Below are 12,346 nucleotides of genomic sequence, written 5' to 3'. Positions count from 1 at the left end.
CCAGCCTGCTTTCTTTTCATTATTCATGGCTCCTTGGCTCATCACAGTCGTCCTAAATGAATGTTACATGAAGTGATTGTGTGGTTTTGTTTTTTAACCCTTTGTCTCTTGTTAGCTTACTGACAGGTCAAGTAAAAAAATCACCTTCCTTAAATGAAAGAGCAGGCTTCAGCAGTATAGAGAGCTGTGGCTCAACTTACTTTTCTCCTGTTCAACCAGGAGCCAAGCATTTAGCTGATCAGCAGAGCTCCCTGTCTGGAAAAGGAGGGTGTCTGTTGGAGGACCAATGTCCCAAAGCAAGGAGCTCTGTTCAGTGACTCACAGGCACTCAGCTATAAGTGACATGGTCTGCTCAGGTGTCCAGATGTGTCCCTTCCTTACATCCCAGCAATATCAGGATTAATCAATGGTTTGACTATCTGGGAAGAGAAGGGCTGTTACTGTTACGACTCTGTTGTTTTGTATGCCTGAAGACTCGCTTAACTTGTAGTGTTTGCGGTGCTGTATAAAATCATGTAGGAGATGACTTAGTTAGGGAGGAGAAGTTAACTAATGCGTTAAGTAGAATAGCAGAAAATATATGCCAGAGTCTACAGTAGTGTAGGAAATAATTTATCTTAAATTGTTCTTTAATGATGATGTAACTCCCCTACAAAACATGTCTGGATGGTATTTTATTGTATTTTCACTTTGGAATAGAAAGTAGCTGTAAGTCATGCACAGTGCACTGGAAATTTGACTACTGTGTTTTTGTTCTGTCGTGTGTTCTTACTCATAGGATATCAATAACTAGAGTGACAGCTGACATTTCTCTTGCTAAGAGGTCTGTTCTAAATAATCCAAGCAAGAGGGCAATAATTGAGCGGTCAAATACAAGATCCAGTTTAGGTAAGACACTGACACATAGGTAATTATGAATATGGTTGCATATTGAGGAAAGTGGCAGGATTTCAGCATTCAGGATGTCATCAGTTCTGCAATTTGAAATGTATCTACAGCATTCTAGTGTACAATTCTGAATTCCACATACCCAAATGGGAGACATTTTTGCTAACTGAGGGGGAACAGAGCACAGGGTACTGTGTTAGCCTCATGTTAAGCAATTACCTGAGCTAGAGCAAGCAGTATTACAGGTGCTGTTTGTAAAAGATGAGTTAGGGGCCTATAGTATGGTTTGCTCTTTCCTTCCAAGGTGAGCTGGCCTCACAGCTCCCTCTTCTCAGCCCTGTGCTTCAATTCCATGTTACAAGGTGCCAAATAGCTTTTCACCTTGTCCAGACAAGGAGACATGGTGCTCGTGACCCTGGGACTTGTTTTGTATTTAATGTTCAACAGCTTCAGCTTATTTTTGCTGTCTGGCCATGAGACTCTAGGTCTTCCCACCCTCTCCTCACAGTGTCATGACTGCTGGGTTACAGTGGCCTGGTGAATTTTTATTTCTTTCACAAGGGTGGAAATGTGTGTGTAGCATTATATGTGTGCCAGTGTCGTGGCTTAAACCATGACAACCAGTAAGCTGGTCTCTGGGGCACCATCCTAGAAGGAGTTGGTTTTCAGCCTTCTCAGGAAGAAAAGGCTCTTAAACCCAGTTCTCTGACATCCTGAGTGACTGTTTGAACTAGAGGTGTAGGTCATAGGACACTTCACTTCTAGCTGGCCTTCTAATACAGGAATAGCACCCCAAAATTAAGTGCTGCAAAGATGAGTACTGAATCATTTTGTGCCTGTGAACACACATTGCTCTGTGGAACAGCTCTCAGGCAGATTAAATGCATGTGAGTTGCTGGCACACAGATCTTCTGTGCTTTGGTGGTATAACTTACAGGCTTCAATTTGTGCTGAGTTTATCTATTTAAAATTTGTCCTGTGCACGTGAATGATTAAGAAGGGTCAGAATAGTGAATAACAGAAATATAATTTGCATGGAAATAAATTGCTCTTTTTTCTACAGACAAAAGTGCTTTGTTACGAACATTGCCATTACTGTCTTTTTAAATAATGCTCTGCTGATTATTTAACGTAAGCTTTTTCTTGTCGTTATAGAATTAGGAAGTCACAGTTCTGTTTTTCATACAGACTCTTGTTTAAGTTAAATCAGAATTGCAATCTAAGAACAAAAAAAAAAGTTTTAAGAAATATCCATTTGTTAAAACATTGTTTTCTCTCTAAATTAAAAAAAAAAAGCTATTTAGCAGATTTTTAAAATGCATTTATGTCTATTTTCTGTTAATAGAATCATATATTTAATCATACGCAGTCTTTAAATACACTGATATTATAAAGGAACATAGTACAGACATAGTCTGTACAGAATTGTCTTGAAGGTAATATTTATTTAAAAAATTGCCTTGAGTAATAGGTTGGTTTTTGGCAATTACTTTAATTCACATATGGAGTTCACATAATGAATGCATACTTTCTGTGAAAATAAATGAGTGATGATATTTTTGTCTTATGCAATGCTGGGGTCGAATGGCTTTCACCTGGTTTGTTTTCCTTTGCTAGCTGAAGTACAGAGTGAAATTGAAAGAATCTTTGAGCTGGCAAGGTCCTTACAACTGGTTGTCCTAGATGCAGACACTATCAATCACCCTGCACAACTTATCAAGACATCTTTAGCACCAATTATTGTCCATGTTAAGGTGTCTTCTCCAAAGGTAATGTATCTCACCTTTAAAGAATGTGCGTTTGAGAGGGACCTGGAGGGCAGTGTGGGAGGGAGCAGTGAGATACCTGCACCTGAAGAAATCAAGAATAAGATGAAGAGAAAAAAAAAGATTTTTTTTTTTCGATCGAGGACTTGACAAGTGAGCGTCTGATGCAATTTCTTATTTCTGCCCTAAACATTAACAAAGTCTTAGGCTGAGCCTTAGAGAAGGAACCCACCAGTTAAGTAGACAAAAAATACTCCTGATGAGCAAATTCTTCCTGTAATTCTCAGTTCCCCTTGGCAGTCCCTTTGCAGCCCTCTTTCCACAACACAGCTGTAGTTCTGGGTTGTCTCTCCACAAGCCCTAACCTTAAGCTGAGCTTCTGAGACGGCACTTGGCCCTTTGCCCACTCCCCACGCAGTGAATGATGATTGTCTGTTGATCACAAACAAAGCCTGTGTGCTTTTGTCTGTGGCTTCCACCAGGGCATGGTGGTTGGCCACTGGGCCAGCTCTTGCCATACAGTGGGAATGTGACTGTTGCTCAGGAGCACAGCATGGACCCTACCATGATAATGGCTATTAGTCCAGAAGGGGGCCTAGAGTCATGACAGAGACTTTGGATCCCATGGAATAGCAGAGCAGTTGTGGGATATGCCCAACACCTGCTGGAGTGACCACTGTGGCACTCTGGAGAGCCATGTTGGCACATGGTTCTTGGTGCAGATAACCTGCAAGAGATGGGGAGGTTCTGCTGGACCTGCTTCTGGGTGGAAAAAGGAAGAACTGGACAGAGTTGTGAGGTCTAGGACAAACTTGGCTGCAGAAACCATGAGATGGTGGAATTTTAAGATCCTGAGAGAAGTGAGCAGTACAATTAACAGAACTGCAGACCTAGGCACTAGAAGTAGCTTGTTCAGGGGTCTGTTCAGCAGGAGCCCATGAAAGCCTTTCTTGGATTACACCAAGAACCTGTTGGGTTCAGCATGCTGGTCAGAGGTACAAAGTCCAGCTGGTTGCCAGGGTGTCACTCGGGAATCTGTACTGGGCTGTCATCTACAGGGACCTTGGCAGGCTGGAGAAACGATCTATCAGGTACCTCCTGCAGTTCAGCACAGGCAAATACCAGTTACTTTGCCTGGGCTGGAGTAGCCTCCTACTTCCAGCTGGGCTGAGGCTCGCTGGCTGGGGGCAGTTCTGCAACCAGGGACCCTGGGAGGGCTTGGTGGGTAACAGTTTGGAGAGGAGTGAGCAGTGTCCCCTTGCAGCAGAGAATCAGCCGTATGTTGAGCTGTACAAAGATGGGTCAGTCCTGGCTCAGAGAGGTAGTGGGGTCTCCTTGAAAGTGTTCAGAACTCAGCGGGATGAAGACCCGAGCAATCTGATCCTGGCCTTGCTTTGAGTGAGGGGTTGGCACACAGACCTCTAGAAGTCCTTCCAACTTAAAAACCTGTTCTGTGATCTTGTAATTTTCCTTGAAACTTTACAGAGGAATGATTTAGGATTCTTAAGTTTTCCACCCCTCAGGTTCTGGTAATGAACACAGTGGAAGGAAAAAAGAAGAGTGATATAAACTGTGTGTGTAAAATATCTCTGTGCGCAAAATACACTTCAGAATAGATTAAGTAACAGTATTATTGCTACACAATGTAATTTGCTGCAGCAACTGTTGTGCTGCAACAATCCAGTATAATTCTGTATGCATATAATTTTCATGGTCCTCTAGAAGAGTACATTTGTCAAAAATAACCTATTCAAGTATAAGAGAGCAAAATTACCATTTACATTGCACTTGAAATATTTGCGAGGGATGAAGTGTGAGCAGAGTGCAATGTACGCAGCTTTCAGGGAGGTTATCAGAAAGGTTTGTGCTTCTATTCAAGGACAAAATTTTACCAATTTTGTTGATCAGGAAGGAGAGCTTTTAAACTTGGAAACCCTCCAATGGGATGGCAGGCTGAGCTTTATGGAGATATGTGATTCTTAAGCTCACTTTTTCCTCTTTTTCTCTGTCAGGTTTTGCAGCGGCTGATTAAATCTAGAGGAAAGTCACAAAGTAAACACTTGAATGTTCAGTTGGTGGCAGCCGATAAACTTGCACAATGCCCACCAGTAAGTACAGAAGAAAGGCCAAAGAACTTGTGATACGTGGAGTTTTAACGATTCCTGCTGTGTTGGTCCTTGATTATAGCCAAGCTCATATGTTATCACTTCACTTTATGGTGATTCAGTCAGCCCTGCAGTTGCAACTCTCGATCAGATTTTATTGCTAAGAAACAAGTTGTGCGATACTTTAATCCTTATTATCTCCTGTGCTGGGTTTGTGATGATCTTTGGCAAGGTCATAGGTCAAAAATGATGTGTAGAAAACTGATCTGCTAGCATATGAACAAATGACATCATTTGTGGAGCAGTAATATCTTAAGGTCCCAAAGGGGCAAAGTCTCAGACTCCTGGCTTGGGAGGAGGCTGCAGAGGACTTTCCTTCAGCTGTGCAGTGAGTCCAGACACACCATACAGGTACCTATCAGAGCCACCGCTCACAAACCATTTTATCAAAGATACCTATTACTCACACTGAATGACCTGCTGCTTAAAGACCAGAGGTCCTGCTAGATAGCCAGTTAGGCAGACAGTGCTGTGGGGAAAACCTGTACAAGTGTTTGGACAGGACAGCTCAAACTTGCTTTTACTTTTGAAAACAACACCTGGTTTCTGTGACAGAGAAAGCCACTCAGTGGAAGCAAACTTGGATGTGGACTTGTTCTTACAGCGTTAACAGCTGTGTGTAACATCAGTCTGGTACCACAGAAATGACTGTTCATACCAGGGAATGATCAGTCCAGTCAGGGAATGATCATCACCATGGCTTGGTGATTATCCAACTTTCTCATGCCAGAGAACTGAGTAGAAATCAGATTAATTCAGAGAAATTCAGAATAGACACTGGAAAGGTTTCCACGATCGTTCTCTCTGAATGTAGGCAAAGTGCTGACAAAAGAGATGTCTTGGAACAGTCTAGGAACAAATCTGAGAGTTGAGATAGGCCGAATGAATGCCAAACCCTAATACCCAGATAATGCTTCTAGAAGACCTATTGTTGTGTTATGTAGATGTTAAAGCAGCTGCCTCCATTTCAGATGGCTTTTATTCTTAATTCAGATGCAAGTAACAAAGTTCATGAAGCTTCTGTTCTGGAGCAATGATCCACAAGGATTTCTTTCCATGAAACTTCACTTGTATACTTTTTAAGATGCCAGACTTCACAGCCTCTTTCTCTCTTGTCCCCCGTGGCCATAAGAAGATAAATCAGGTATTTCTGAGCACTCCTAAATTACAGCAATAGATGTTCCTGTTTGGAATTGAGGCTGGGCCACACAGGTCAGTGCTCTCATGCCCCTCAGATGTTCCAGAGCTGCTGTTGCTGGGACTGGTGGTACTCCATCCAGCAGAAATGGAGACCTGGAGAGAGCTTTCTCTTTCTCTCTTCTCTTGCCCATTGGTTGGCTTTTTAAGGTAGCTCTTGCCATCAGACAGACCCGCCTAATTGCTAGCTAGTGTATGGGGACTGCCAGTTTCTGCGGCAGCTGTGTGCCTGCCTGGAACAGCCTCTGTGGCCTCAGGTCTGCCCAATGATTCTGCCTTGGATTAGCAAGAGAGTGGGGTAATTCCACATGTGCTGATTTGCCTTCTGAAAAATGTCATTTCAAGCTGACTGGCACTGCTGGCGAGTTCAGGTTATGTTCACGTAGTAGTTTGACAGATACAAAATGAAGAATAATTAATGTGGATCTATGAAAATTCTGAATTTTTGCAGGGTTTTGTAGTGTTTTGGTGTATGTTCAGGCTAGATTCACACTGAAGTCTTAGAAACCAGAGAAAAGTAAGGACAGAAATGTCAGGCTTGACTGACATTTCTGTCTTCCTTAAAAATTGAATGGTTTAAGGACATGTCTAGAATGAGAAATCTGATTCATATTCTTCCTGTGCCTGATACAGAGCAAGAATTTAAATAATCCAGAAAAGTGCTGTTGGTGGTGTGGATATGGGGGGGCATACTTTGCTTTCTCCAGTTCCTGCAGTGCAAGCTCTGCCCCACACAGCTTGCTGTTTCCCTTGTGGGTGCAGGTTTTGTAGCCACGCTTTGTGTACCCCTCGCTCCATCAGCAGCACTTGCAGGTGTCCAGCTGTCCAAACTAGTAGATGGTGTCCACGTATACATCCAGCTGGTCATGTTACTGCATTGACCTGTAAGCTTCTGGTTACAGTAACTGTAGATTGCTTTGCTCACTCTTTCATCCTTGTTTTCCACTTTGAGCAGCACAGAAAGATGTTTGAGCCATCTCAAGTTCTTCTGGAGAGCTCAGCTGTATTGTGTTTCTCATGTGTAATCTACTAAATTGTTCTCTCTAAAAATGGTGACTGAGAATTCCTGTGAACCATTCAGGTCCCCTTAACTGAAACAAAACTCTACAGAATAATTTCTGGAAAAGCATATACCTTCCTAACTCCTAATGGGTGTAAGCCAAGTTAAATGGAGTTACACCTGTCTGAATATAGCTTGTGGTATTTACACCAAGCTTCCACTGAGCTTACACATGGAACAACGCACTGCACATTCTTCACATTTGAAAGGTTTATGTATTTTTCCACCTGCACAGAGAAACCTGTGCATGTTTGACAGTCTTTGCTCTTTATGTAGTGATCTCCCCTAATTCCACTTAGGTTTGCTCACATCACTTGAAATGAGGCAAATAGCTGTATTGATGGAAATAAACCACATGCAGCAGCAGGATGCATGTTGTACCTTGTTCATTGCATTACAGCACTTAGATTGTCCATCCTCAGGATCCAGTAAACTCTGCCTTTACACCCAATCTGGTAATTGTATTTTATTGCCTGAGGCAACAAAGTGAGACCCCACTGGATAAATACTTTAAAATTTCAGAGTATCCAGATTTCAAACATGTAAACGTACTTGCTCAGAGGCTGCCTCCCACTCTGACTTGGCATAAGCTTATGGAGAAACCATCTGATCAGTTGTGCACTGTTTGATTCAAGAGAATTACTGCTGCCTTAGAGCATGTGAAGGGAGATGACAGTCTTGGTTAAGTTTAGTTTAAAGGACAAAGTTGATCCATGACTTAATTAAGTAAAAGTATACTGCTAAGACCAAAGGTTCTGCTGTCTTCTGCACTGTGACCTGCTTCATCTGTCCTGCAGCTCAAATTCCTGCAAGAGGAGTATTTAAATGAAGATACTTGAAAACCGTAAAACCCTCACTTTTCTTTCGTTTGCTGAGAGCCAGCCTTAAGTAATCAGATGGTGCTGAATGTCTAGACATGTTAAAAATAGCTGTCTTTTTTGGCATGTTTAAGTTCAGAACTGCTTTCATTATTAATTCCTTGCTAATCTTTCACTGATGCTGCTCAAGCCAGTGCTAATTGTGCCTACTGCTGCATGACTCCGTTAAGCAAGAATAGTATTTATGGCTCAAAGAAATGTGAGCTGTGCTAACCATAAAGATTTAAGTACATTTGTTGTATACAGTTCATTATGATTATTTTTTTTAAACTTTTAGAATCATGCCAGTGTAAAGAGAGGATACATATCCTTGTGCTCTATTTGATATAACCTCAAAAATGCTAGAAATTATACTCTAGCAGAACTAAAGTGCATTGGTATAATTAAAAATAGCCAGTACACAAGATATATCTACAAGTTCAAATTCCTCTTTCTCGGATACACCTTCATCCTTACACTTCTGGCTGGGGCATCTGTTCCCCCAGGGCTTGAGCTCACATGTCTGATCTCAAATGCCATCTGGGACTGCCCATACCTGTACTGACTCTGGGCTGTACCTGAGGCTTATTCCCTCTTCCCCTCCCTCTCCCAAGCTTTCCTGTGGGTGAGGAGGATGCCTCTGTAGCCCTGACCATTTTATTTTGCATTGCTAACATGGGATGATGCACCTAGGGTATTTCACAGTGGTTATACAGTAAACCAAAAATAGCAGAAATAGCAGAGCGCAGTAACAACTATTTTATCTCCTCTTCTGGAAAGACCACTGCTTTAATGTATATAATTTCAGAAATAGTGGTATATGGAAATACTCATAACTATTTTAGGCATGTTGTAGAGAGCATACTGTGGTGAATAAAATGCATTTTAAAGAGAACCAGGAAGAAATTGCTTTACTCCACAACCCGTAGAAGCAAGCATCTCCTTAAAAGATTCTTTGCTCCCAAATACAAAGAACAAACACAGTTTAGCTATGAGCACATCTGTTAAATGCAAGAAAAAAAAACAAGTGCTTTCTCTGTAATTCATTTTCCCTGTAAAACACCGTAGAGGTCTGGAATCAGGATCCTGCTAATTTTGCAGCTTCTCCAGGTGACCTTCAGGTGACAGCCAGAGAGGCTCACCATTATCAGTCCTAGCCTTATTTTACAGTTAACTGTTAAAAAGGTGACAGTACTACTGCAACTGTTAAAAGTTCTTCTTCCCTAAATGCACTTTAATTGAGTTCACTGTTAAAATATCACGAAGCTACATACCATCACACAACTGGCTGGTTTAGGTATGTCAGCTAGAGTATGAGCTGTGCATTTCTTAGAAATTGAGAAAGGAAGTTATGGGCAGCTGTATTGGTGTTCCCATTGCTGGTCTCTTTGTCTCGCTTACACCTTGCAGCATGTGTGGTTATGCCCGTGCAGCATTTTGTGAGCTTCCCGAATCAGCTGATACAGGTTAAAAAGAAACTTGAGAAACAGTTCCCTAGTTTAGCAGGAGAAGATTGGTTGGAGTATTAATTGACCTGCTTGCTGCTAAAACTCCATTGCAACTCCCTTGCAAAGCTGAGTTTTGTAGAGCCAGCCAGAGTGGCCTTCAAATCAGTGGGCCAGCTATGCCAAGAATGAGCAGAGCAGGAAAATTGCTTACTAGTCTCACACCAGAAAATGACAATATTCCTTTCTTTCTTGAAGAAAACACCTATTACATTCCAAGTGTAACATTTTAATTTCAATATTTTCCAAAGCAAAGTATATGTAAGCAAACCACATCCTTTTATTTCCATCCATTTATTTCCTGTTTGAATTACTAACTTCCAGAAATGATGATGAGGGATATAATAGGATACATAATGGATCAGCATGTGTTTATGTAGTGAAGGAGGGTGTAAAGGGTATAGATAGAGAAGAACAAAAACGCATCAGTAAACACTGAATTTGTACGAAGGATGTAGTGTTAGGAGTGTTCTTATTAGAAGACTCCACGCTTGCTGGCAGAGGAGAGAACGTTGCTCTACTGTACTGACAGGAGAGAATATATTTTAAAAGAAATGAAATCACCTTAGCAGCTTCTGGACCAGACTTTTGGGCAGAAGGTAGATGTGTGATCGAGGTACATGACAAATTCATCATGCAGTTTTACATCTTATTCTAGAGGTGTCAGCTCTGCGCGTATTGGATAGATCTATAAACGTATGGTTTGTATCAGTTACTCTTTAACACCTGCAGCACCTGCACTTGTTTTTCATTTCCTGTGCTATTTTCACAATATTTTTTTCCACAAAGTGCGAGTTAAGATTAAAGATGAGGTATGAGATTTCACTGCTGAAAATATGCTGGTAACATTTCTTTTGAGAAACTCAGTTTGTGATGGATTAGTATCTGCTGTTTGTTATCAGCACTTGTCATGCTGCTAATCTAAAAACAGTGTCCATTTGACTTCTTGGGTGGCTCAGGAGCCATGTGGCTTTTAATTCCTTCTACGTTCACTAGTAAAGAACTGTCCTGTGGTTTGCATGGTGAGCTGGTCTGAGGCAGGGACCGGTACTTGCACTAATGGTCAGGGGCTATCCCCTGGTAAAGAGATTAGTAGGGGAAAGATCGTACCTGCATGGTCGTGCAGATTTGAGGTCAGATAGATAAGGCTCTCCAGACAGGCAGAATTGGAGGTAGTTAAAAAAACAATAGCCTCTGAAGGAGTCTCTCTAAGTCTCTGAACAGCTGGATGTCCTGCAGGAGCCTCTGAAGCAGCAATACTGTTTCTGCTGCTAAGAGAATTGCAAACCATGTTCACTGGAGTGGAAATAGGTTTAGGGGCACCATCACTGGAAATGTGTTCACAATAAGGATGAGAGAAGTATGTGTGAATCCTCCATCCAGAACCAGTGCAGAGCACCTCTATGTTACTCTGACATTGAGCTTCAGTTACTATCTTGGAGCAAAATGAATTCAGTAAAGGAGTCACAGTATCACAGTATCACAGTATGCTAGAGATTGGAAGGGACCTCGAAAGATCATCTAGTCCAATCCCCCTGCCGGAGCAGGAACACCTAGATAATGTTACACAGGAATGTGTCCAGGCGGGTTTTGAATGTTTTGAGTGTGGCGGGGCTCACACAAGATGTAGTGAATCTTGCTGAATGGATACAGTGATTTCTGAGAGCTTTTGATCACCTTAGAAACCCCCTTGTATGATTTTCCTTTGCAATCCCATGTTCTGATTCTTATTTTCTTAAATTCTAAAGGATTACCATGATGAGAATTGTTTAACTTGTATATCTCTGATATTGTAATGAACTGAACTTTGTTGTTGTGATCAGGAAATGTTTGATGTAATTTTGGATGAAAATCAGCTTGAAGATGCTTGCGAACACTTGGCAGAATATCTTGAGGCGTATTGGCGTGCTACTCACACCACCAGTAGCACACCCATGACTCCTCTCCTTGGGCGAAATTTAGGATCCACTGCACTTTCACCATATCCTGCTGCAATCTCTGGATTACAGGTATGTAAATACATTTCAGCCCCAAACCCCAGTGCAGATTAGATGGGGATTTTTTTAATTAATGGGGAAATAGCATAATATGTTTTATATATCATAACTTATATTTGCTTTATCAGTTGTTTTTATCTAGGGCACATAGGGATAGGATAAGGGGGAATGGCTTTAAGCTTTAAAAGTTTAAAATTTTTAAAAAGAGGAGAGATTTAGATTAGATGTAAGGAAGAAGCTCTTTACTGTGAGGGTCATGAGGCACTGGCACAGGTTGCCCAGAGAAGCTGTGGCTGCCCCATCCCTGGAAGTGTTCAAGGCCAGGTTGGACAGGGCTTTGAGCAACCTGGTCTAGTGGAAGGTGTCCCTGCTTGTGCCAGGGGGGTTGGAACCGGATGAGCTTTAAGGTCCCTTCCAACCCAAATCATTCTGTGATTTTATGATTATTCACTGTTTGGTCACCAGCAGTAAGAAGTCAAGCTAGAGCCTCTAACTGGTGAAACAGCAGTCAAATGATCCAAGTGCTGAAGCACTGCGACTGCTCTTTAATGGGGAATAGCATGTTCATAATTTTTTTTGGCAAGGAGTGAGTTCTTGAGGAAGAGTTAAATGACACTCGTATCAAGTGGCATTGTAGCCATATTAGAAATTGACCCATTTTTTTAATCTGGAAAAAACATCATTGCAAATGTGACCTGTCTGGTTGAGAATAAGCATGTATAGTATGTCAGTGCAGTTGAGCTGTAGTTAGGAATGCAGAACAGTGCCTGTGATGATCCTGTTGATGTCTATTCTCATAACTTCATCACAAAACATTCACTTTGGGGTGAAAAACTTCCATACTTGTCTTTTGTATCAGCAAAATGTCTTCACCTTTTTGAGTATGAATAAAATAACATTTTTTTAACCTG

General features: G+C 41.6%; 1 protein-coding gene across 6 annotated transcripts in view; it reads left to right on the top strand.

The window, feature by feature from the left end:
* Positions 1–12,346, top strand: part of CACNB4 (calcium voltage-gated channel auxiliary subunit beta 4) — a 112,044-nt gene that overhangs the window by 94,636 nt on the left and 5,062 nt on the right. For all 6 annotated transcript variants that reach the window (XR_008972937.1, XR_008972938.1, XM_057415659.1 and 3 more), the window contains 4 exons: positions 779–888; positions 2,506–2,657; positions 4,667–4,762; positions 11,262–11,447. Coding sequence is in view for 4 of the 6 variants with exons in the window: in XM_057415659.1 (XP_057271642.1) it covers positions 779–888; positions 2,506–2,657; positions 4,667–4,762; positions 11,262–11,447 (544 nt within the window). In the remaining 2 variants the exon portion in view is untranslated. The remainder of the gene's footprint in view (positions 1–778; positions 889–2,505; positions 2,658–4,666; positions 4,763–11,261; positions 11,448–12,346) is intronic.

This window comes from Pezoporus wallicus, unplaced genomic scaffold (genome assembly GCF_028554395.1).
Source record: "Pezoporus wallicus isolate ANWC-B61680 ecotype Strahan unplaced genomic scaffold, APGP_CSIRO_Pwel_v1 contig_736, whole genome shotgun sequence".
Classification (NCBI taxonomy): domain Eukaryota; kingdom Metazoa; phylum Chordata; class Aves; order Psittaciformes; family Psittacidae; genus Pezoporus; species Pezoporus wallicus.
This window is presented reverse-complemented; position numbering and strand designations above follow the sequence as displayed.